This window comes from Podarcis filfolensis, assembly GCF_964270895.1.
Source record: "Podarcis filfolensis genome assembly, chromosome: 12".
In the NCBI taxonomy this organism is placed as follows: Eukaryota; Metazoa; Chordata; class Lepidosauria; order Squamata; family Lacertidae; genus Podarcis; species Podarcis filfolensis.
The window spans coordinates 31142267-31168861 of NC_139614.1; the positions used below are offsets into that span (position 1 = coordinate 31142267).

At 42.0% G+C, this 26595-nt stretch overlaps 1 protein-coding gene across 11 annotated transcripts; it reads left to right on the plus strand.

The window, feature by feature from the left end:
- The first annotated feature begins 6 nt into the window (after window positions 1-6).
- On the plus strand, window positions 7-26437 carry SGCE (sarcoglycan epsilon). Of its 11 annotated transcripts, none has more exons than XM_083578699.1 (13): window positions 60-221; window positions 4412-4516; window positions 10534-10656; window positions 12071-12228; window positions 15510-15582; window positions 16633-16831; window positions 18987-19149; window positions 21029-21240; window positions 22117-22143; window positions 23959-24147; window positions 24654-24697; window positions 25822-25856; window positions 26159-26437. In XM_083578699.1, exons 1-13 carry the CDS (start codon window positions 146-148, stop codon window positions 26207-26209), a joined length of 1455 nt encoding a protein of 484 aa, XP_083434825.1. In that variant the 5' UTR covers window positions 60-145; the 3' UTR covers window positions 26210-26437. The 11 variants fall into 11 exon arrangements, with proteins under 11 accessions (XP_083434828.1, XP_083434830.1, XP_083434827.1 ...); XM_083578705.1 differs by lacking the exon at window positions 4412-4516 and adding an exon at window positions 7072-7243 and having other exon boundaries at window positions 107-221; XM_083578702.1 differs by lacking the exon at window positions 4412-4516 and having other exon boundaries at window positions 7-221.
- The last annotated feature ends 158 nt before the right edge of the window (window positions 26438-26595 follow it).

Sequence of the window (26595 nt, forward strand, 5' to 3'; positions counted from 1 at the left end):
TAGGCCCCGCCCTCCGCGCTGCCATAGAGACCGTCTCTATGGAAGAAGGGGAGGAGGAGGAGGAGGAGGGAGGGATGCTGGTGGCGGCGATGGTCCTGTTTGGCGGCGGCGGCAGCAGCAGCAGCAGGCGCCGACGGAGCGAGCCATGGCGCGCTACGGAGCGGGGTCGTGGTCCCACAGCAGGCGCAGCGGAGCCGCCCTCACCACCCTCCTGCTGACAGGTTGGTCTCTGCGAGAGCCCCCTTCCCCGAGCGGCGAGCGGCGCCCTTCCCGCCCGGGCTGCGCATTCCCCGGCTACGGCCTGCTCCGGAGCCCGCGACTCCGCCCCGGGGCCAAGCGGCGGCGGCTCCCCGGCTCCTCTCCCGGCGGCCTCAGTCCCGGGTTCTCGCCCCATTCCCGGCCGCCGAGGCAATTGTGGAAATTTCTGAACCTTCTGCAGAGAGGAAAAGGGCCGGGAGGGCTGGAGGCATAGGATCTGAAAAACAAGGGCATGTTCATTATTGCTTCCATGGCTGGACGCAGCGTGTGTGTTTCCCCGCTCAAAAACACATCCCAACCCAACTCCCCCCGAATAAATTTTTGGATTTCCACACAGGCACAAGTGGAATTTCTAAGGATAAATGAAATGGGTAGAAAATTTGGGTGGGATGGGATGCGGGGATGTAAATTAAGTGACACTGTGATCCTGATGGGTGCATGTAGAATATTTTGACCTGAGCATCCAGTTTAGAAGGATCCATTTATAAATATATGGACAGAAGTAATCCCCCCCCAAACACCCCTCTGTTCCATTTCAGAGGCAAGTATTTAGAATGAGGAGATAACATGTAGTAGAACATTAGTACGTTGTGTGCCAGCTTAGATTTAGATCATACTGAAGGACTGTAGATGATGGTTAATGTAAGACACATTCCTCTACTGCAGACCACCCACCAGCTGTGTGCTTGTTTGTGTGTGTGTTGGCCCAGGGCTTGGAATCACAGCCATTTATTTCACCCTTAGGATTACACCAGCTGGGGAAGCTTGGGCAAATTAAAGAGTGAGAATCCTATTTACCAGAAGAGGAGAACATACTTAAATGCTTGCCTGGGCAAACTAGGGCATAGGAAATAATCTTCAGAGCAAATGAAGGCATGATGAGGTATATTAATGCACAAGAAGAAACATGCAGTATACCATAAAGCAAAGTATCTCACTGGGTAGCTGGTGTTTTAACAGTAGGTTGGAAACATATTTCAGTATTTGCCTTTTTGCTTGACTAGTGATGTTTGCAGGTACTTGTACTCCATGTTGCATTGTGAATATTTGTTGCTGAGAAAGGGCTTGCCTTCAGAATTATGAGGAGAATGTTAAGGGCACACGGGATCAAATACTCCAAGGATAGAAAAAAAAGTGGGGAAATCTGTACTTTGCAACTGATTTTCTATTTCTTCAGATTAGAAAAGCATAGAAGGCTGCCTTATTTGAAGTCAGAGCATAGGTCCACCATGTCTCAGACAGTAATTGTCTACATTACAGCTCTCCAGAATTTCAGATAGAAGCATCTGCCAGCCATGTCTGGAAATATCAGGGATAGAACCTGGGTCCTTTTACATACATGGCATGTGTCTGCCACTGAGCTTAATGTTTCCACTTGTCTGTGGTGAATAAGAAGGCACAGATAATTGCAACCTAAACATATTATATTGTCTTCACATACAAATTCCATATTAGAGTAGTACCTTTGCTGGGCCAACTAAACAATCTCAAAATAGTGTGCAAACCCTCAAGTTCTCCAGAACTCTTAATTAGGTTAGGTAGTAAACAAAGTGGGTGGGATGGAGGAAGAAAAGTTTGCTGATACTAAAGGCGTGATGGCTGCATCTGGTCACAGCCCTTTGAGATAGAATGGGAGAGGAGGTGACAAGCATTCAAAGTAGGCTGTTTAGGTGCCATGTAGGTGTCAGGTTGCACCAAGGCTTGGTGGGAACCAGAACTATATAACTATGGCTCCTTCCTCATCTCTGGAACCACAGAAGATCATTTGTACTGGATCCCTCTTTGTATGGTGAGAGCCTACTTCACGGGTGGGGGAACTGGATCTGGATGGTATGGTTTTCCCCACCCACTGCAGGCCAACTTGACAGTTGGGTGTGAATGCCCACCTGACAATCACCTGATATAACAGTGACATCAGGTGACCCAGTTTCCTTTGCTCGCACAATTTGAAATCAAACCACTGTGGGAAAAGGCAGAGCCCTTTTGCAAGCACTAATAATCAACTGATTGTTGGTGCTTCCAAAGTCCAGTGCCCTGGCAAGGAAACTGTGATCGTATGTCATCAGGCTGTGTTCAGGTCTTAGGCTGAACACAGGCTGAATATTCCGAAGTTGAGGTAGGAGGCAGTGGTTTTGATCTTCTGTCCATGCGTTCATATAAACAGAAATGTCAATTGAACAGGGAATCTGCTTAGTATAGGACTTCCCCTTTTCAGTATCAACCTAGCATATTCCAGTGATGTGTTTTGATCTGGAATTTTTTCTAATCGATTAGGATAATTTTTATCAGATAATTTTCTGATGCCCAAGACAGGAGCTAATTTAGGATGTTTATTTTTCTTATACTGTATTTAGTAAAATGAAGTTTGTCAGATATTGAATTTACAATTGACACCTGTGCATTACTGCTAATAAACATATGAAATAGAATTTCTTTCTGCAGAAAAATAAAGCACTGTAAAAATGCCTGCTCTAAATCACAGGACTATATTGAGGATTCAGTGCATTTGCACTAAAATCCAATAACGTCTAAAGAAACGTAACTGATGTAGTGTTTAGTATCAAGAGCTTCTTGCATAATTTCAAATCACACTGCATATGAAAAGTCTGGATTCCTGGAGACAAGGGTAAATGATAGTTGGAGTGGAATATTCAGTAAGTTATGAATTGTAAGGTTAACTGGATTATAGGGAGAAATATGTGGCTAGTTAAATACACGTGGAAGACAAGATTTGTAAAGCACTCTTGTCATTTAAGTACATAAACTGTGTGGGGCAAGTTGTATATGATACTGGATTCTGCCAGCACTTGAATGTGAGATTATCATATTATGTGATGCCTGCATATATTTAGATATAAATAATAAAAAGTATTCTGGCCCCCTTAAAGAATAACATAATTATTACGGCATAAGCTTTCACAGACTACAGTCCACTTCATTAGATGCATGAAATATTAACCTGAGTTATAGGTATAAACAGTGCTTTTTCTGGGGGGACGCAGGGTTACGCATACCCCTAAACATTTTGTGAATCTTTATACTTTTGTCCATTTACTGTATTTATTTCCCCTGATTTGAACTATAAAATGGTGATTTTCTTGACTCAAAATGAGAGAACCCCTAAACATTTTTTTAGAAAAAAAAAACACTGGGTATAAACCCACACACATGATTTAGGGAAGATTGTAAAATTGAAATCAGAAGGGAGACTTCAGAGGGAAATGACTGCTGTGTACACACCTTCGCGTTTGCTTTGCACCCAGTGCACTCCCACTGCTGGTTTGTGAAGCACAACATTATGCACAATCCACATCTACTCTGTAGTTTTCTGAGGAAACGCTTCGTTTTGAGGTGTTTTCCCCTAAACCCCCTTTGATTAGATTTGAAAACTTATGACATGTGAAGACATCCACACCCCTACTGGTGTGTGTGGACAGACAGCAAACAACTTGGAAACACATCCAAGTGTACTGATGCGTACAACAATGTACAAATGTGATTTGAAACACAACGGGGGAAAGGAAAATTGTGTTTTAAGTCAGTAATGGGCACACAGCAGAAACTCAGAAAAGTACTTTCCTCTAACTTACCTGCATCTGGTGAAGTGGCCTGTTGTCTACAAGAAGCTTATGCTATAAGGTTGTTGTTAGTCTTTAGAGTTCCACATGACTCTTTGTGGTTTTTGCTACAGAAGACTTATCAACAGCCATTCTTCAGGTCAAGATTTTGTTATGTGTCATTTATCAATATATGCAGTGCTTTTTTCTGGGGGGATGCAGGGGGACGCATACCCCTAAACATTTTGTGAATCGATAAGTTTGGCTTCATTGAGGGGCAGTATTTCAATATGAGTAGGAAAATGAAAGTACAAAAAACATTTTTTAAAGGAAAAAATATATGCATTAAACTTGTGTTTGATCTGCTGCTTTCGCCCAGATTGTACTTCTGGAGAAGTACATTCCTAATTAGGGTGGGTACAAATGCAGAATTGTCCATAAAAAATAACTTCCCTCAGTCCATTCCTTCCTGATTAGTACGTGCAGAGTACGGTATTTCAAAGCAAATTATATTCTAACTGGTGGCTTTTGATTTCTGAGAAACTGTTGACATGATATTAATCCAGTTTGCCTTGCATCTGTTTTATTTTGGAAAGCTTTTTTCTTGCACTCTGCTGGTGGCATAAATGGAACAGTTAAATGGAAGACCAAACACGTCATCAGTTATCTTAGCAGCAGCATAAAGGCTGCTGAGAAGAATGGTGAGTTTAGGTTGAAAAATATTTGGGATTAATCAACCTCCCCTTGGTATATTAGATTTGATGTATTAGTGGTGTGTATTTCACTAATAACATGATGTGGAAATAAATGGCAATTATATAATGTTCTAATCTTCTAAGCTTTAAGAATTCCTCCTTCTAATCTTTTGTTTTCAACTAAATTTTCAGTTATACTATGTGGATTCCTTTTCCCAAAATAATGGTTCTGGATAAAATATTGTGAATTTCTTGTTGTTGGTGTCTACGTAAAACACATCTGCAATCCGCTGAGTGCAATAATAATCTCTTTATCATAATAAATGTGTCATTTTTATTACTTGTTTGTAGCAATTGGCATAATTTATTGTGCACGGTTTTTAAAATGTCAGGACGCTTGGAGAAAAGAGGTAGCTAAATACTTCCATTTAATGCAAAATTGTCACATCAGGGTTTTGGAGGTTTTTTTGTTTTGCTTTTTTAGGTGCCTAAGAGTATTTTTAATTTTATTTATTTGAAACATTAAATACAATAATGTGAAAACTCAAGCTTTCATTTTCATATTCAAGGCAGCAGCAAACCAAGATAAAACAATACCAAATATATATGTACGAAAACAATCCATTTTTTAAAAAATAACCCAAGAATTACAGAACCAGTAGCAGGAATTCAGACCTTTTTGAGTATTCATCCTGATTTGTTTGCACAAAGTTTTCAGCGAGATTATAAGACATTCATTGATGGTTTAGTGTTAATTTGCTTTGTTTTAGGGTGGTTATGCAATGGTGTATCAATTAGTTGTTGCACCCACCTAGGGCCATGGGTGGGCAAGGGTGCTGTGCAGTCACTCCAGGGGTACCGGTGGCAAAAGCTGGGTGCAGGCTGTGCTCACCCTCCAGGCCCCTCTCCCCAGGGTGCGCACGCCACCCCAGGTGCATGTACGCCTGTCCCAGGCACCAGCAGTACATGATAAGCCACTGCCTCCCAGAACCCACTAAACAAGGCAGAGCGCTTAAAAGCTCTTTCTAGGCTGGAAAAACCCTGTGCAAAAAGAGCTTAACACCAAGCTCAACCAGCCGGATTTCAACCGCATAAAGTCAAAATCTCACAAGTTAAGCACATGTAAGTTGCATGACTTGTGGCCAAGGCAAAGAACAAGTAAACATTTGCTACACAAATGTTACAATAAAAGCACCAGGAGAGTTAGTGACTTTTGACATCTTTGAAGGGTTATACGTAGTAGTTATATCAAATGATGCACAGCAATTTGGCATTATTTTCCTTTTTTAATTTTGTTACGAGTGGGATGAGAATCGGTTCTGGTGGTTTTCCCAGTCAAAACTCTTTTAACAGGCCTGTTGTCTCTCGGCTTTTAGTGGAAGTCTGAATATAGCATGCGACTGAATCAGTCATGGGTTTCCTCTTGCACCTGTGCCCACTTAGTAGCATATTAGACTGCTGGCTGTTGAAGTGGAGCAGCATTGAAATATATGGCACAGTAGGAGATGCAACATCTGGCCAATAACAGCTTGGGGAGTATCACACCAGCAAAAGTCCATAGATAAATGTGGCAATATTGTATTTGCGAACAGGTACTGTGAAGGACAATGAGTGTCCTCAAAGAATTGGGAAGAGTGTATATTTGCACTGATAGATAGATAGATAGATAGATAGATAGATAGATAGATAGATACCCAGGTGGAGAAGCAGGGAAAAACGTTGGTTTGTCACCATAGGAAGAGCCCTGCTAGATCTCATGAAGGTCCATCTAGTCCAGCATCCTGTTCTCACAGTTGTCATCCAGATGAGCATGGATAGCCTACAAGCAGGGCATGAGGAGGACAATAGTTCTTTCCAGCTGTTGTTATCCAGTGACTGGTATTCAAAGGCATGTTGCCTATGATCCTGGTGGTAGTACATACCCAAAGTGATAAGTAGCAATTGATAGCCTCGGCCCCCATGGGTCCACCAAATCCTCCCCCCTCCCCACCAGACATCTAAGTTGGTGGCCCTTGCTACATACTGTGGTAGTGATTTTCACAGTACTGTGGTACCTTGGTTCTCAAACGGCTTGGCTCCCAAACAAATTGGCTCCCGAATGCCGCAAACCTGGAAGTAAGTATTCCGGCTTGCAAATGTTTTTCGGAAGCCAAACAGCTGACACGGCTTCCGCTTGAGTGCAGGAAGGTCCTGCAGCCAATCAGAAGCTGCTCCTTGGTTTTCGAACAGTTTCTGGAGTCAGAATGGACTCCCGGAACAGTAAGTTTGAGAACCAAAGTACCACTGTGTAACTCTGTGCAGTGTGGAGAAGTACTTCCTTTTATCTGCTCTAAATCTTCCAAAATTCAGCTTCATTGGTTTGACCTTGGGTTCTAGAATTATAATCTGTTAACTGAAGGGCACGAGCCCCTTTTTGGGATACATTTGGGCTTTATTTTTATTTATTTTTATTACTTCCCTTGCATATGCACCAGTGGATGTTTGATCAGAGGAGGGTCTACACTGCAAGATGGTCTGATAAGCCTACAGATTGCCCATGTCTGTTTGCTATTCTGTTTCAGACCTTGTGGCCATCCAGTTCTGGAGAGGTTTCTGCTGCTCTGGTTGCAGAAGTGAAGGGTTACTCCAGCTGGAAGCTAGAAGGCATTGCGAACTTCATTCCATTTGTGCCGTTCCAGAGCTCTGGTCCAGCAGGAGGAGAAACAGCTGATTCAAAGAGTTTGCTTGCTAGAAGTGAGAAATGCCACAGTTGTAGTGAGGCTTTCATTTCCCAGTGCTAGCTAAGGTCTCCTTGCTACAGTTTTACGAAGGGAGTATTGGGGCCAATCTATTCTATCACGTGATGTGGGACAATTCAGTGATGCTTCTTGATAGGTGTGCACAAATGCTGGTAAAATGTTCACATTCAATTTATCAGCATGTCAAAGGGCTGAACTGTCTCCAGCATGCCCAAATTGCATCATATGATTCATTTAAAACATTCTGCAATTTAATCGCTTGACATGATCACAGAAAGGCCCGACTGTCTTTTTCACTTTTGCGTTTAAACTGAATTTTCATTTTGATGAGGATGACGGGGTAGCCTAAGGTTTCCTGAATGATCAGCATGACCTAGATGATTAGAAATCTCCCTAACTATTGGTGCCATTTTTGTTGATACACCAAACAGCAAAGAAGTCTGTGTTACAGTGGGTATGGAATATTAAATAGGAACCCACATTCCCCCTGGAAAAAAATCTGAGTTTCATATTCAGTGAATAATGAACATTACTGAATTTAGACATCACACATTCTCTCTTGAGCCCAATCAGTGTATGCATTTATTCAGTGAAAGGATAACTGGAGAAGTTGAGTTGTGTGTCTCCTAAGGACACAAAGAATAGGAAATATGTATTTTCCAGATAGGAAAGACTTGTTGAAAGTGATAACCTAATTGTAATAGTAGTTGTGAATGCTGCTTGTGCCACTTGACAGCAGCTTTCGGTGATGAACTTTTGGAAGCCCTTGCCCTCCTCCATTATTATGAGAAAATCAGTAGCTCTAAAATACGAGATCTATCAGCCTTATTTATACAAAGACAAACAAAACATTGAAGTCAAGTGTGTTGAGTACTGATATAGGCACAGATTGTAGGCATTCCAAGTCATTACTGTGACCTGAATAAAGTACCCACTCAAATGTAATGTATTAATATTTGTATCTGAATTAGTTTTTTAATCATCTGTGATTGTATTTTTTTTTTACACCCTGGGCCCTTTTTTCCTTGAGGTACATGTAAATACATTAAGATTAAGATTCCCAAGGTGTGTTACAGTGTGAAATGATAAAAACTATAGAGTCTCAGAAGACTAAAACCGCAAACTCAGATGAAACATCACAATTAAAAGCAGCATATGCAAAATTTGAAGGTGTCTTAAAACTCTTCCAGGCAGTCCCATCATTTAACAGTAAACATCAAACTGCTGCAGAAGGCCTGAGCGAAGGGGTATGTTTTTAGTTGGCGCCAAAAGTTAAACAAAAGTTGGCACTAACCAGCTTAGAGAGAAGGATGTTCCTTTTTTAAAAAAACAACAACCAAGCATCTCATTTTGCATTTACAGATTCATTTATGTAAAACTACACAGACACAGCTGTATGTGTGTTTCCTGCTGCCTGATTGATGCCCATATGAAAAGAGATCCCATATCTTGCTCCCTCTTCTCCTCTTCCGATAAATGCCTAAAATATTATTAAAAGGATTCTAGTTAATAATATTTTAGATGTATATAGCTAAATGATGGTATGACACAGTTAAGGATGTAATGGAAATAGCAGTAATGGACCTTTTAACTAAAGAGACCATCCCATTTGGACTATTAAGGTGCATGGGTGTAGACAAGGGTAGGGCAGGGGGGCAGCTGCCCCCATCAATAAAAATCAATAAAATTAATAGCAAACTGAGGTTCTGCCTTCCCCAACAAAAGGCCTCCCCCCCCAACAAAAATCCTGGCTATGCCCATGTAAAGGTGTGCTTGGAGGTTATTCATACCGGTCCTGATTCAGAAGTAGGCATTCAAGTCAGCTTGGTGCATATAATTCGCTGTGTTCGCCCACCTGCCAGTCACCGTTTTAATTGTGAGAGTAGGATGTGGACTCCATCTGCCAGTGCCGACAGATGACTGCTGCTGGCCAATATGCCAGCGGCAGGAACTGTGCCTAAACATGCAAAGTCTGCATGTCACATTTAAACCATAGTTAAACTATGGTTCAATGTAAACACACAGCATGCTGGTGCACCTTGCTGTAAAATTCCTGCTCTGTACCTACAGCTGCTGTGTTGCCAGAATATAAGCCAAAGTCTGACATTGTTGTGATGTGCAAACCCGCACTTAGCATTTGTTTTCCCCAAACAAACCATAGGCAGTAAGCCAAGAACAAACCTTAGTTACTTGTTCATGGCTCATTTGGAGAGAAAGAAACCATGACCCTGTGTTTGGACATCATGACAAATGAGACTTTATAATAATTTATATAATTATTATTTCTACCCCGCCCATCTGGCTGGGTTTCCCCAGCTACTCTGGGCAGCTTTCAACAGAACATTTAAAACAGAATAAAACTTCAAACATTAAAAACTTCCCTAAACAGGGCTGCCTTCAGATGTCTTCTAAAAGTCGGATAGTTGTTTATTTCCTTGACATCTGAAGGGAGGGCGTTCCACAGGGCGGGTGCCACTACTGAGAAGGCCCTCTTCCTGGTTCCATGTAACCTCACTTCTCACAGTGAGGGAACCACTAGAAGGCCCTTGGCACTGGACCTTTTGCTTGTTTCCTAGCCATGCAACAGGAGCAGGGGAGATATGGAGCAAGAAATCATGGTGCAATTGCATTAAACAATTGGTTGTTAAATATTGTTTAATGTGATGTGTGAACTAGTTCATTGAGAAAATATTCCTCTATGGATGGAGAATGGGGACCGACATAGAGCAAATAGATTTATAGCCATTCATTATAATACTGAAACACCTTCCGTCACGCTTTTGTTTGTTATTTAATTTTAACTTCTTAACGCTGCTTTCCTAAGCATGGAAGTAATTCCTATTGGAATCGATAGGATTTGCTTTCAAGTAGACTATAAGGCGATCCCTGTTGTTCAACTTCTTTTTTCATCAAAATATGCAAAAATAAAAACAAAACCCACCACCTTCTACAATGCATAGTTAACTGATACAAATTATAATTCCTTACAATACTCAAAAGGACAAAACAGAATAATTGCTTCTTTGTCAGCGACATGCTAAATGGTTGAATTTTGATTGCTGCCTACGCATGCATAGGAGTTGTTAGCATACATAAGAAAGAAGAAGCATTGCTTTGCGTGTCTTCTGTCGTCCTCGTCCACTTCTTAACTTGTCATTAATAGGGATATCCTTTTCTGCTTCCCTTTTCCCAAAAATGACTTGCCGCGGCTTTGAACGTAGTGGCATTTTGAATGTGTCCTACTTTTTCATTGCCTGTCTCTTCTCTCTGCTCCTCCTTTCTCAGTGTACACAATCCTCTCGAAGGTGCACTCTGATCATACGGTGTACCCTTCCGCTGGAGTTCTGTTTGTCCACGTCTTGGAGAGGGAGTATTTTAAAGGGGAGTTTCCTCCTTACCCAAAGCCTGGTAAGAAATGCTTACAGTTTTAGAAATATGTATGAGAGTCATTAAATAACCCTAATTACTTCGCGTTTGCAGAGAGAGAGAGAGAGAGAGAGAGAGAGAGAGAGAGAGAGAACACGCACTGGTGGAGCAGGCGGATGTGCAAGGCAATCCTGTACATCAGGGGTGGGGAGTCCCACGCCTGGGACCAAATGCCACCTTGCAACAGCCTCTCCTTTCCACTGTGGTCCTGGCACACAAACACCGCCCCCGTGCTGCTGGAGCTGCTATTATTCGTCCCAAGGAAGCAGCTTCCATTGGCACCAGTGGAGACTTCCCTCTCAGACCTTATAGGAGTATTTGGGGCATGCATATATCAATTTTCAGCAGCCGCATTACAAGGGAGGAAAGGGTAAAATCAAGTACCCCCCCCCAAACTCGGCCCTCTGGATGTTTTGGGACTACAACTCCTGTCATCCCTAGCTAACAGGACCAGTGGTCAAGGATGATGGGAATTGTAGTCCCAAAACATCTGGAGGGCCGAGTTTGGGGGTGCCTGGGTTAAATCTTTACCCCATTTGTGCTGCAGTCCCAGCAGAAATCCTACACGCTTACTGTTTTTTGTTTTTTGTTTGTTTATTAAACAAACAGAGGTGATTGCAACTGTTGTGTTTCGCATTGCCTCTATTTTGATCTGAAATTATAGTTTCTTTAATATAGCAATTAAAGAAACCCATTTCTTGAGTTCAGTGCTGTTTTTCTGCATTCTTTAAATAAAAGAACAACAACAATGTAGGGCACAATCTGCAGCTGTAGACAGTCATCTGGCTTCCATGAAATAAAATTGGGACAATTTTAGTCCAGTTTAACAAAATACTTTAAATATATTTTGGCAGTTCTGTAAACGAAGAAAGTATGTGATTAATTATACTTGTTTTTCTTTTGCTTGGTATGTCATATAGCTCTCAAGCCAGCTGCAGAACAAACTCTTAACTGTACAACTCCCTTTAGCTAATCTGCAATCTGCACTTACCTAGGAGAAGTGGATGGGAGATAATAGGCTAACTCTAGAGCCCTCTGCAAAAAGTAGAGTTGATATGCAAATATTTACGTCTGAGTAAATAGGTAGAGGACTGCACTGCACATCGCACTGAAATTTATGCAGATGTTTGCAGTCTCAGGAGCCAGGATTTCTATCATTGCTAGTTGTGGGTTAGTGCATCTTTATGGGTGTTTTTGAACTAAAATGCAAAACCTATCAGTTTGACTTACGGAGTGTAAATGCAGAATTATGATTCTTTCATTATCATAGCGGACTACCAAGAACAGGAATTAGTGACAGCTTGCACTCTCCTACTTTGTCATTTGCATTGCATGAAAATAGTGTGCTGTTCATTTGGTGACACTGCATTTTAAATTGGATATCCTGTTTATCCAGGCGAGATGAACAATGATCCTATAACTTTTAACACAAACCTAATGGGTTACCCTGACAGACCTGGTTGGCTACGATACATCCAGAGAACACCCTACAGCGATGGAGTGTTGTATGGGTCACCGACAATAGACAATGTGGGAAGACCATCTGTCATTGAGGTAGGTTTGCTGCAAAATATTTTATCTAGACCCTGTCTCAAACATCTAGGCACGTAATGTGTTGTCATGGGTAACTATGTGCTGTATGATAACATCATTACAGTTGCTTGCAGTTGCTGCAGTTGCTTGCAGACCCAGAAACTCCAACGGGTGCAGAATGCTGCGGCGAGACTCCTTACGGGGTCCTCGCTGCGAGATCACATTCACCCGGTGTTATACCAGCTGCACTTGCTCCCGGTGGAGTACAGGATCAGGTTTAAGGTGCTGGTTTTAACCTTTAAAGTCCTATACGGCCTAGGACCTTCGTACCTACGGGACCGCCTCTCCTGGTATGTCCCACAGAGGAACTTACAGTCTTCAAACAAAAATATGTTGAAGGTCCCAGGCGACAGAGAGGTTAGGCTGGCCTCAACTAGAGCCAGGGCTTTTTCGGCTGTGGCTCTGATCTGGTGGATCGCTCTGTCACAAGAGACTAGGGCCCTGTGGGACTTGACATCTTTCTGCAGGGCCTGCAAGACAGAGCTGTTCCACCAGGCCTTTGGTCAGGGCGCAGCCTGACTTCCTCCTTTGGCAATCTTCACAGAACTCTAGCCCAATGGTTGCCATCAATTTGATTTGAATTAATTTTATAATGAAATGATTTTAGAATGTTGTATTATTTTATTGTTGTTAGCCGCCCTGAGCCTGGCTTCGGCTGGGGAGGGCAGGATATAAATAAAATTTATTATTATTATTATTATCCCTTGGTGATAATTAAAAAAAACACACCCTGATCTCCAAATAATTTTTTATAAAAAAAATTCAAACATTCAGTCTCATTGTTTTCATGTCTTCCTTCTGCCAGCTTCATATATTTGGTGAATTAAGCTGCTTATGAAATATAATGCCACAATAAACCAATGATTTCAAAGCGACACAGCACTTGGCCTTGGGGCAGCCTGAAAGAGATCCCAGGATTTTATGACCTGGCTGTGACCTTGTACCAGTCCTTAATCCCATCCCCTTTTTGAGTGTTCAACAGCACAGGGTCAAGGAGTGAGACCCACTGAGTAGCCACATTCTGACATTGCATTCCTCCTCTGATATCTGCACATACAGCACAAGCAGTTGTTGGAAGGACATGCATATACCATATTGGCCTGAATATAAGCCTCACTTTTTTTTCCAAATTCTGACTGTGAAAAGTTAAAGTGTGGCTTAAATTTGCAACCTTACAAAAATTGGCTTTTATGATATCGCTGCAGAAGCGGACATACGGTGAAATGGAACTGGTGTGAGTGCCTGCGTAACTTTAAGGGAGCAGCTTACATTCGGGTATTGTCCTTTTCCTCCCCCCCCCCCTTGAATTTTAAAGGTGCAGCTTATATTCAGGTGCAGCTTATATTCGGGCCAATACAGTAATCAGTGCTTTTTTTTCAGAAAAAGGTTTAGGAGTACTCTCATTTCCCTACTCATAATCAAATACTGCCCCTCAATGAGGCCAAACTTAGATTCACAAAATGTTTAGGGGTATGCGTACCCCTGCGTTCTCCCCCTGAAAAAAAGCACTGCATATAATTGTACACAAAAAGGCTCCTCTGGAACAACTGTGCATGTGAAAGCCATCTCCCTGTAGAATATTTGCTCTGTACACAAGGACTTCGGAGAAGAGCCCATGATGCCAGAGTGGAGCTCCTTCGTGTGGCCTTCCACCTTCTGTGTTTTTGACCAAAGGAGCTAAGAACACCTGGATAAGGCTGCAGAGTTCACCTTTTATTGGAGAGAGTGTGCTTGGCACCTGGAATTGCAAACTTTTGCACAAGGTAGGCAGAGCTATAGAAATGTGGCCGTGTATGTAAAATATGTTCTCATATTGAGAACAAGGGAACAGCAGCTGCATTTGGATATGCAATTGTACGTGTAACCCATTGAAAAGAATGAACAGCATCCGCACCAGTATGCATATCAAGTTGAAAGCAATGGAGAGGATCTATGTGTAGGTGTACTGTACATCTGATTTATGCTAGCAGTTTGTAAAAACAAGGGTAGCTGGAAATTTACAGCATGAACCTAGATATGTCCCATCCTAGAAGTGAAGTCCTATAGAGTTAGGTGGGGCTTATGCCCAGGGAAGTGGGGATAGGATTACATCTTTAGTGACGTTTCTATGGATTTCTGAGACCAAGTGAAAAACTTAGAAAGCTCCATGGAAATGAAACGACAAATGTCACCCATTCCTAGGGGCAATCATCCACCTTCTAGATCAGTCATGTCCTACTTTGGATCCACAGATGTTGTTAGACTACAACGCCCACATACCCCCCACATCCCTAGTCAGCATGGTCAGTGGTCAAGGATGATGGAAATTGTAGTCCAACAATATTGGGCACTTAAGGCTGTTGCATGTATTCTCTGCACCTTTCTGACACGTAAGGAACCCTGTAAGTTCTGTCCATCTATTCACAGCAGTGGTCTGCTGGGTGCATCTGGAGTGCAACTCATTTACCCTTTATTGACATGGATGTGCTCCTTAAAATCTTTGGTGGTGAAATGGAATCTTGGAAGTCTTTACTGACAAAACTTGACTGACTGGCTCAGAATAAGGTTGGGCATGTTGGTTTGTTTTGTATATTTCTAGGCCACTTTTTCGGGCAAAGGCTTCCCTAGGTGCCTTAACATGAAAACAACTGTATAATTCAGCAGAGGTCCCTAACCTTTTTGGCTCTGGGGGCACATTTGGAAGTCTAAGAAACTGATGCGGGTATCACAAAATAGTCATTTCTCAGAAGAAAATCCAGCATTCAAGTTATCAACAATAGAAACTTACTAAGAAGTTGCCCAAAACAGGTGGGGTTTTTTGGAGCCCATTTTAAAGCTTGTGCTGATGAGGCCTTATGCAAATCACTTGGGAGGGGATAACATACCCAAGGGGCTTTCACTCGGAAGGCCCTCTCTCTCATAGCTGCTCATCTGATTGATTTTACAGGTGGGCTTATGAGCCTTCTCACTGGTTTTTGTCCATTTGCTGTTATTTGGCTAGCTCTCACATAACGTATGCTCTCCTTTTTTTTTTTTTTTTGAGGTATAATGTGTTTTCCCTTCTCCCCTTTTGTCCTTCCACAAAAAGCTTGAGGGCCCCAACCACTGCCCAGGTTTCTCCCCATCTAACGCTGGCTTTTCACAGCATTGTTGAATAACCATATATAGAATTGTCAAGCTAGATGCAAGTTTTTCATGCTCAACTGATAATAGTTTTTGGAAATATAGTAACAAGTTTCTGGTTTATGTTTCTTCTTTATTAGATCACTGCTTATAACAGGCGCACCTTTGAGACGGCCAGACATAATTTGATTATTAATATAATGGCAGCAGAAGGTAAGCATTTTAGATTGCATTGATACATAGTATTACACCATTAGGAGATTATTATAGAATAAATAAATGGCAAAAGGATAGGAAAGAGGTATGCTAAGCCTCTTTAGTTAATTGTATTTTATTTTTAGGTATTTAGTTAATTGTATTTTATTTTGTTATTTCCAAGCCACCTCTGTTAGAGAACTCTCCTTCATTCTATTATAAATATTTTGAAATGTTTGCATTTATATTTTTAAAAAGAGTGTGTACTTGAAAAGTGCATCTGGTCCGTTACTGTGGATTACAGGGAGAGCCAAGTGGTGGCTTAGGAGCCTCACCCAGCTTCTAGGAAATTTTAGATATCGGAATGACATAGTAGCTCAGTTCACACGTTGTGAGCCATTTATGCCAAGACTTAAGTGCTCATTCCCTTACTTTTCAATCTCTTACTTTTCTTAGAGTGATCATCACCATTGTTTGCCCCAAGTCAGAATGAGAAACTGTAGTGTGAATGATGCTTATTTCTGATCTCAGTTTGTAGGCAAACTGTGATTTGTGCAAACCAGGAAGCAAGGGAGAGAATTGGAGTGCAATTACATTTTCCCTAATATAATGCAATTTTTATGCTATTTTTATGCACACTTTACCCTAAATGTGCAGTTGTGTACACATCCCTTGTCTGGATAACTGCATTGCAAAATTTGGAGAAGTGTGAATTTCAAAGGATGGCTGTGTTTTGTGTGTGTGTTGTTTCAGAAAGTGTGATTAAGTAGGTGCTCCTTTAAATGCAGGCTGAGTTGAGCTTCTCCCCCATCCTTCAAGCAATCAAATTCAAGCCAGTGGTTCAGTGCAACCAGCAGTCTTGTAACTGTGGTTAAGAGGCTGGATGTCTCTTGAGCATTTGTGGAAGTTGCTTTGGAAGCCTTAGATTTCTAAAGGATCTTGGACTGCTTCACACTCGGTTATATTTAGAAAATGACAGTGCTGTATTTCTGATTTATTATTCTGCCTTCTTTGTAATTTTGTAAAAAGACAAATCTAAGGCATAATTAATGTTCTCTTTGCAATTAGATTTTCCTTTACCATATCAAGCAGAGTTCTTCATTAAAAATATGAATGTAGAGGAAATGTTGGCAAGTGAGGTTCTTGGAGACTTCCTTGGAGCGGTGAAAAACGTTTGGCAGCCAGAAAAACTGAATGCCATAAACATCACCTCAGCTCTTGATAGGGGAGGCAGAGTCCCACTTCCTATTAATGACATGAAAGAAGGGTAAGCAAGTTTTCATTATATTTCTTCTAGCATTCCAGATATTTTAGAATGTATCTTGCAACAAAAGCAGGAAAGAATCTTAACGCAGGGGTTGCCAGTCTTTCTGGGCTAGTGAACATATTTGGAATTTTGAGCAAGTGCCATTCATGCAAGTCACAAAATGGCTGCTGTGTGGGTTTGTGGCATAACACAAAATGGCGGCTGGGGGGGGCATCACATCTGGGTTAATGGGCTTGCGCTCAGAATTTTTTTTTTTTTGGAAAGCAAATAATAGAAATGAGCGCTACACTTCTGTTAGGTTCTGCTGGTTTTCCAGAACAGGCTTTTATCAGGTAAGAAAATGCCAGGAAAACTGAACAGAGTGCTTCCAGAATTCAGCCAAGATAATATCTGCTTCCTTGCAATTTCCACCCATTGATTCTAGTCCTATGAGCCATTGCTCAAAGGACTCGATTTCCAGACCCAGTAAAGGTAAAAAATAAAGGATCCCTGGATGGTTAAGTCCAGCCAAAAGCAACTATGGGGTACAGCGCTCATCTCGCTTCAGGCTGAGGGAGCTGGCGTTTATCCACAGACAGCTTTCCGGGTCATGTGGCCAGCAGGACTAAACCGCTTCTGGTGCAATGGGATACCATGACAGAAGCCAGAGCGCACAGAAACGCCGCTTACCTTCCCACCACAGCCGTACCTATTTATCTACTTGCACTGGCATGCTTTCAAACTGCTGGAGCTGGGGGAGAGCAACCGGAGCTCACACTATCGTGGGGATTTGAACTGCCGATCTTCCTATCGGCAAGCCCAAGAGGCTCAGTGGTTTAGACCTCAGCGCCACCTTAATCCAGACCCAGTACTCCTGATGTGGCCTGGCTAGCACAGAATGAAGTGAAATTATTATGTCTCATAATTTAGAGACGATGCTTCTGGTAAGGTAGCTGAAGATTGCGTTAGATTTTTAAGCGGCCGCATAGTGCTGCTGGCTCATATTCAGCTTGTGATCAAACGAGATCCTTTCTACTCAGCTGCTGCAAAGCCAGGTTCTGCTTGCCGCCACCCAGTCCCAGCCTTTACTTGGAGCTTTGAGATTTGGGGGGGGGGGCGGGGTTGTACCTAAATACAGAACTACATACTTATCTTGGTCAAATTTTAATCTGTGGGGGTTGGGTCCAATATCTCAGCCTGCCATTGCTCCCAAGTGCATGGTTTGTGAAGGGTGCAGCTATACCACGCTGTGGCTTAATGCAGAGTTGAGGCTGATGAAACTGGCTAGGAAATGGTCAGTGCACTAGAAGTACTTCAGACAGAATACAACTAGGCACAGCTTAGTGGTTACTTGATAGACTCTGCCATGGCAATGGGGAATTTGCTACCATTGCATCCTCTCAGTGCCATCCAGAGAGCTTTTCCGAGTAACAAAGATACCTTTTCAGCCTTGTCCCCTTCCCTGTGTTGAGGATCACTGCAGTTGTCCTGTGTTTGCTTTGCTTTGCTTTGCTTGGCATGCTCTGCAGGCAAAGTTGCTCACATGCAATCTGACTGAGACTCGGCTAGTTCTGTGGTTTCTCAGAAGTGGGGGGACTCGGTGCCCTCTGGTGGTCAAGTTTTATTCAACCATGAAGATATAAACAGGATCCTTTGAACGTTTTGCTAAGCAAGGGGTTGCTTGTTGATCTTGCCTGGTTAAGCCTAATAAGGGTTTTGCCCATTGCTTATTGCCTTTTCAAAAGGCTCCCTTTTACAGGGTGTAATGTCTCTGTGTTGAAGGAGCCCGTGCTATGTCTGATTTTGAAGTCCTGTTTGGGTTCACTGAATCTATAAATATATACAGATTTATTTCCCATATTTCATTTGTGGACAAGGTGTTTTGAGAGGGCAGTGATGTAGAACCCCAGATTATCTTGGATAAACTGAATTTTGGTACTGTACTGGATCCAGTTCTTTGGTGACGCATTCAGAGAATCATAAAGCACATGCTGTAGTTTGCTGCCAGCTTTCATGTTGTCTGCTTTTGAACTGTGCATAATCTGCAAATGAACTGTGCAATAGAGAGCCAAGTGAAAACAGTGAGGAGCTCTTTCCATTCACGGACATTTGGATCCAACCCATTGATTGAAAATTTATCTATAACCATCCTAAAACTGTCAACATTTCTTTGCAGTGTCTATGTTATGGTTGGTGCAGATGCTACATTCTCCTCCTGCTTACGGGAAGTTGAAAACCCACAAAATCAGCTGAGATGCAGTCAAGAAATGGAGCCTGTAATAACTTGTGATAAAAAGTTCCGTACCCAGTTTCAAATAGACTGGTGTAAAATCTCCTTGGTGAGTTGCTGGCTGGCAGTATTGCAGAACACACATAGCCAATGAGTCTTTAAAATAATCTTCTGGAGGGCAGATTATGTAGATTTCTTTTTAATCTTCCGAGGTTCATGGGATGGACATGAGCTGATGCTCTGGAATGCCCTCCCTAGAGAAGCCCATTTGCCCCTGTCGCTAAATGCTGTCCAGCACCTGAAGAAAACCTAGTTTGTTAAACCAGAGATGGGGAACCAGTTACCCTCAAGATGTTGTGGGAGCCTAACTCCCATCAGCCCCAGCCAGGATGGGCAGTGGATCAGGATAATGAAAGTTGTAGTCCAACAACTTTTAGAAGGTCACAACTTAGCCATCCCTGTTTAAGAGTACCCATTGAGGAATATGAACTATCATCTGTCAGTAAGGTAAAGGGACCCCGACCATTAGGTCCAGTCGTGACCAACTCTGGGGTTGTGGTGCTCATCTCGCTTTATTGGCCAAGGGAGCCGGCGTACAGCTTCCGGGTCATGTGGCCAGCATGACTAAGCCGCTTCTGGAGAACCAGAGCAGCGCACGGAAACGCCGTTTACCTTCCCGCCGGAGCGGTTTTTATCTTCCCGTATTTATCTACCTGCACTTTGATGCGCTTTCGAACTGCTAGGTTGGCAGGAGCAGGGGATTCGAACCGCCGACCTTCTGATCGGCAAGTCCTAGGGTCTCTGGTTTAACCCACAGCGCCACCCGCGTCCCGTTCATCTGTTAGTACAGTGAACTAAATGGACCAACTGTCTGACTTAGGAACATAGCTCATTTGGTTAGAGCATGGTTGGTGCTGATAATGCCAAGGTCGCAGGTTCAATCCTCATATGGGACAGCTGCATATTCTTGCATTGCAGGGGGTTGGACTAGATGATCCTCAGGGTTCCTTCCAGCTCTATGATTCTGTGATAGAAAGATGCCTTATACTATGAAAGAATTATGCTACTTGTCATTGCTGAAGAATTAGAGTTAAGGTATAACTAGTTAGTAACTTTTCAAACTGTGGCACTTGCTCTGTAAGCCTTGCTCAAGGAGATACTTTCCTCAAAGCACAGAATCCTAAGTGTTCACAGTCCCATTGATTTCAATTGGATTTATTCCCCAGTAAATATGCAAATATTTCATATATTGTTGGGACTCCCAACTCCCATCAGCCCTAGCTACAGGGCTAATGGTCAAGGACTAGCAGAGTTGCAGCCCTCCAGATAACCTTAAGGAGTTCCCCATCCCAGCAGTAAAGCAACCATTCAGTGCTAAGTAAACCTCTAGCAGTGGTTTTTCTGTCATCTCATCTTCTGTCGATCAATGACTGCTTGATTGTTTACTTAAAACTATATATAGTATATCCTGGCTTTTCCACCTAAGGAGATGAGAAGTACTGTAAAAAACAACAACACACGACTTGTTGCTGCCGAAATGCCAAGAAGGGCTCAATGGCCTGATTATTGTTATTTTTAACTGGTGTCTTAAACACAACCATACAAATCTCCTTTGGGAGGAAATTCCAGAAGTGGAGAGGGAGCCACCACAGAGAAGGCCCTCTAATGACTTGTCCTCTTATGAATTCCTGAAGGTCCAGCAAGAAGGGTCTCTGTGGAAGGTCTCAGTTCTCAGGCAGGGTTCTCTAGCTAATGCATGATGTACTTTGAACAGAAAGTGAAGAAAGTGTTTTGATTTTTACAACCAGATTTCTATACAGACAATGTGTGGAACAAATTTTCCTTAAAAAAGAAATTATGATTCTGGAGGGCTGTTGCTTAAACTCTGCTGTAATGAATGCTCAGTGGTACTGCTTGATGGTTTATGATCCCCATTTTTTCTCCCAAGGCTTTACTGTCTAAAATATATTTTGTCTGTTTGGTATCAGGTTGACAAAACACAGCACGTTTCCACCTATCAGGAAGTGGTCCGTGGAGAAGGGATCTTACCAGATGGTGGCGAGTATAAGCCGCCTTCTGAAAGCCTGAAAAGCCGAGACTATTATTCAGACTTCCTCATTACATTGGCAGTGCCCTCCGCAATAGCCCTGGTGCTTTTTCTAATCCTTGCTTATATTATGTGCTGCCGAAGGGAAGGCGTGTGAGTACTTTGAAACATTAATAAGTATTTTATAATTGTGTGAGTTTATAAGGTACATGACAGTAGATGAACTTGATTCAGTTCATAAAAACACAGTCCGTTTTTAGCCTTTTCTAAAACATGCAATAAAATCAAATTACAGCTACTTGTTAACTTTGGAATTAGAAATTTTATTTATTTTTAAAAATGCAAAAACTGAGCAACCCGTTCACAAAACTATTTAACCTGACAGTAATTTGAAGCTAATTAAAGGTAAACATAGTGTCTAACAATTAAAATAAACCTTATTAAGATTGTGAACTGAATTTAGGATTATAAAAGCCAAAAGCATTTTTTGAAAAAATAAAAAGCAGCAAGCAACACAATTTCTTCCATTTTACATGCACCTGTTCTGGGAACATTTTAGTCCCACACCTGTCCTTTTAACGTGCATATTCACTTCTCTGTGTACACGTCTTTCATCTATCCCATCTCTTTATGTGCTTTCTTCATCCATGCCTTCTCACAAACCCTGTGGCAAATGCTTCCAAGTTGCACCAAATGGTCATGATCCAAACGAATGTGCAGAAACAGGAACTTGATGTGCAGCCAGCTCTTTCTTTGAACGTTTGCCATTGCTCCTCTCACTGCTGAAGAGGCAACCCTCCAAAATGCAGCTTGCCTCTTCGGCTATTAGAGCTGCAGAAACAAATCTCCAAAGGCAACTCCAGTTGCATGTATAGCTCTCATCTGCACACACCTGCATCTTCTTGAGATCATGATCCATTGCAACAGGACCAGCATTTCCATACCATGACTTATTTCCATCGGCAGTTAGATTTAATGTTCCAAATATCAATGCTATTATTTAATTCATAACTTTTGTTTTATTTTTAGGGAAAAGAGAAACATGCAAACACCAGAGTAAGTGTCTTCTTTCCTGTTATTTTCTCCCATCACTTAATTTTCATTTCCCAGTAGCTTCTCATGCTTCATACATGTATACCATCCTCATTCTCCTTAACGTGTTCTTCATCTTTGTGGTGGCTGCTTTGAAAAATGTAGAATCCTGAGAAACTGAGTAGGTCAAAATAAAAAGGGTTTAAAAGCTCATAATAAAAGAGGCCAGAATCAGAATATGATTATTCAGTTTTGAGGTTTGTGGTTTGTGATATTACTGTCAACTTCTATAAGGTAACCAAAAAATTATACTCCATAAAACTGCTTTTTAAAGTGAGGCTTCTATTAATAATTGTTAGCTAACCACAAGAAGCCAAGCTCTAAAACATACCAAATAAAAAGCATTAACATCTGCACTTGGTTACACGGAACAGGATGCTGAAAAGCTCATCATACTTTAGAACAGGAGTGGTCCAATGTTGACATGTGGGCAGGACCACCCACTTGTCAGTCACCTAACAGCTGATCAGAGGTTGTAGCAACCTTTGAATATTAGCAGTTCCCTGAAACCTCTTTGAAAACAGAGAAGGCGAGCTCCACTACTGCAACCGTGATCCTAAGGAGGTGCCCTCTTGGTGCTGAATAGGCCCTCTCAGAGGTCCAGAGAGTCCCAGGCCACTTCCCGCTTTTGAAATCCCTAGCTCTAATAAAAATTAAAATAACACCCAAAACCAAAATAAGGTACCAAAAATACACAGGGCAAGAATCTGAGCTTGAGGCCAAATCGCCCTCCTGCCCTCCACCCACTGGGCCTGGTGCTGATCAGCTGTCAGGGGCGTGATTTGTGGGACCCATGCTGGGCCTAATGAGGCCTGTGGGCTGGACTTTCGGTGGACCACTTCATAGATCCACCCAACCTTCAGCACCAGCATCATAATCAAAGCCAGTGACACCTTGTGAAGATCACAGGCCCTAGGCCAAACCCTTGTTACTCTACTCATTAAATCTAGCCCTAATCAAAAGGGCCTAACAGTAGTGGGTTGAGAACCCTCCGGTTGAGGGCATAGGTCAATGCAAGGCCAGTGGGCAACCTAGAGGTGGCCAAGGCTTATCCCAGTGCAGCCAAGGTCAAAGAGGACATAATGTTGAATGCCTGGTTGAATCAAATACACCTTGTACCTTAGTTGCTTCTAAATAACAGTCAGTTGCTTTCTCCGTGGTCCCAATGAAAATTGGCACCCCCTCCTTGAAGTTGCTGTTCTTCCCAGGAGAGAAGCTGGCATAGATACCAATGGAGGCTTCCCTCCTGAAGGGCAAAGCAGTTTCTAGAAACCACAGGAGTGGCGGCTGCTTTTCTTGAGGGTTTCTTGCTGGCATCTAAAAAAGACCACTGGCGCTTACATTCTTAAAGCAGATGTGTGTGTGAGAGAGAGGGGTGTTATTGGGACCATAATGGTGGAAAAATGGGTTAACCATGTCTTTGGATCACAGGCCTGGTTCTGGTCTCCCCTCCCCCAGCTGTTACTCAGAAGAAGAAATTAGGCACATTAATTGCAGTGATGCATCTATCTTGTGCCCAGATATTCCTGATGAAAGCACAGGAGAAACTTGGGTAGACTGGATATAACCTGCCAGTGCTCTGTGACCTAACCCCTCTAAAAGTAATTTCCTTTTTTAAAAAATCCAGTATATGCTATTTATAAACCTTGTCGTTTACACTGATGTTGTGGTAATCTATCAAGTGGCTTTAAATGTCTGTATATGTTTGTACTCTTTATTTCCACAATGCTAGCAATTCTATTAAATATGGGGGGGAAATGTTGTTTCCTTTTGATCTAGCATCCAGCTGGTCCACCACAGTGCCATTCAGAAATCCACCAAAGAACTTCGGGAGATGTCCAAAAACAGAGAGATAGCCTGGCCTCTCTCAACGCTGCCTGTGTTTCACCCAGTCACTGGGGAGATTGTGCCACCAGTTCACCCCGACAGCTATGACAACACTAGCATGCCACTGATGCAAACACAGCAGTAAGTATCACTCTTGGTGCCTAACACTGTGAATTTGAGTTTTGTGGTGCTTCCGCTGATTTCTTCCATGGTGGTGCTGCTGCTGCCATCTCATTCTATAGGATGATTTGGCTCTTGCATTTAAATAGCAAAGCTCTGGTTACACATTCCAGTAACAACCCTTTCCCTAAGCAGAAGCCTTGGAGGCTTTTACTGTTTAGAGTTCAAAATAGCATATAATCGTTTTAAAGAGGCTTTATTGAGAGCCAGTGTGGTGTAGTGGTTAAGAGTCACGTAATCTGGGGAACCGGGTTCGCGTCTCCGCTCCTCCACATGCAGCTGCTGGGTGACCTTGGGCTAGTCACACTTCTTTGAAGTCTCTCAGCCCCACTCACCTCACAGAGTGTTTGTTGTGGGGGAGGAAGGGAAAGGAGAATGTTAGCCGCTTTGAGACTCCTGAAGGGGAGTGAAAGGCGGGATATCAAATCCAAACTCCTTATTATTATTATTATTATTATTATTTGTAGGAACCTGCCACATCAGACTCAGATTCCGCAGCAGCAAACGGAAGGTGACTTTTTAAACTATTTCTCGAAAAGGCAAAATATGACCTAGTTATCAACAAGTACCCACAAACTCATCGCAGCGTTCTTGTTCCCTTCCGCATTTTGCGGGGGCCTGGTTTCCCAAAGTTAATAGCAGAGGGGTGGGAAATGAGGAGCAGGGTGTGAGAAAGCTTTGTATTGCATAGGCCGTAAGAATAAGAATTAACAAAATTTAGATGGCATCTGTGAGATGCAATAGTTGAAACGGAAAAGAGTGAACTGAAATCTCCAATCAATATCACTTCCATGGAAATGAATGGCAAACATATCAATAGTTGTCAGCTTGCCAGACAGAACAACCACCCCTGCCTTGCCTTTCCTCCCCCCCCACATGCTGTTTTGTGGTTCTCCTGGCCCTCCCCAAGCCAGAGTTCGTTAAAAGAATCCTGTCCTGCCTGAAACCCCCCTTTTCTCATTTTTTCCCTTGGGAAATGTGCTCCACACTGGTGGGGTTTAGTGCTATGAATGGGTCTAATTATTCCTTGCGCAGCCCAATTATTCCTTAGTTGCTCCCAAGTCTCAAGTGAGCTGCATGGGATGAAGATGAGTGTTTCTTCTGTCACATATAAAATAAAAACAATTAAAGTTTGGGATCGCATACGTACTCCCAACCCCTTTTCGCTCTCATGGGTTCTCTGAATGACTGAACAGGGTTTTAGTTATTAGTGTATCAAGCTGTGTTATGCCGAAATTTATAGAATTCTTGGTGGTTTGCATAACCATAAAATAAAACAGCAAAATCAAGGTAAATCAGAGAATCATTCAAATAGAACAAAGTCAACAGTGAGTTTTGGGGAAACTTAGCATAAGTTTTTGTAGACTTGAGTCAATGCATCAAAGGCAATCTGCAGCTAACAACTTGAGCTATCCATTCATGCATCTGATGGCCTCTTGGCCTCAGCGCCTTATGCTGCATAGTATTTGTTAGTATTTGTCTTTCAAGTATCACAAGGCCCTTTGTTGTTTTTGCTGCAATGGGGAAAATATGAGCACACTTCTCAAGGTGTTTGGGTGACCTGTACAGGAATCCACTTTGAGGGGGCTTGTTTTCAAAAGTTTTGTTTTTTATTACTGCTTTCGGGGACTAAAGGAGAATTTCGTATGACAACGTTCCAAAGATTAGAGGCAAGTATTACATACAGTATTCTGCTTTCTTGCTGTTGGAAAACCAAATGATACAATGAAGCACATTTTACTGTGAACTGTGCATGTTGATTCTAGATTTGATTTGGGTGGTCACTCTCCCAAAAGATTAGGTACCTTAAGACTTGCATAGCAGATGAAAGTGATCTATGAAGTTATTGTGTAAGAATTCTTATTTAAAGGTGAACAAAGCTGACTTGCAATTCTCTAACTGTAAAATTAAAACTTAAAGCCATGTTGACTATTGATCTTTCTAACACCTTTTTGTGAATTGTCATTCACAGGTAAATGGTATACCTGAGGAAAGAAAACTTACAGAGGCGATTAATTTGTAATTAAATAAAACAGCCAATATCATCTTTTATTTCCTTATCTGCTTCAGTGATGCTTGAGTTTTTCTGATGGCGTATGCATGCCTCGTGTTAAATATTCCAGTGTCAGATGGTAAACATTTCCATATTACTAAATTTACTGTATTTTTTTGTACTTTGGACACTTTCAACAAATTTATAAAATGGTAACTTTTATATTTGTTATATTTAAAATAAACAAATATTAAACTATTGGCTCTTTCTTACATGGGTTTTAAAGCAGTATATACTATGCAAAGGAGAGAAATGTTAGGACTTAAGAGATATGAAGGCCACAGGGAAAATTTTTTTTGGGGGGTGGGAGATTTCCTCACATTTTTTCTGTGTTTTTTCTTCTTCTGGATCTTCGC

What these genes read in the sequence shown, in the direction of transcription:
- SGCE (XM_083578696.1), top strand. Translation starts at nt 6,976, where the DNA reads ATGCACCAGTGGATGTTTGATCAGAGGAGGGTCTACACTGCAAGATGG. An exon ending in ACTGGTGTAAAATCTCCTTG is followed by an intron (nt 19,150 to 21,028) that starts GTGAGTTGCTGG and finishes GTTTGGTATCAG; the next exon opens with GTTGACAAAACACAGCACGT. An exon ending in AGAAACATGCAAACACCAGA is followed by an intron (nt 22,144 to 23,958) that starts GTAAGTGTCTTC and finishes CTTTTGATCTAG; the next exon opens with CATCCAGCTGGTCCACCACA.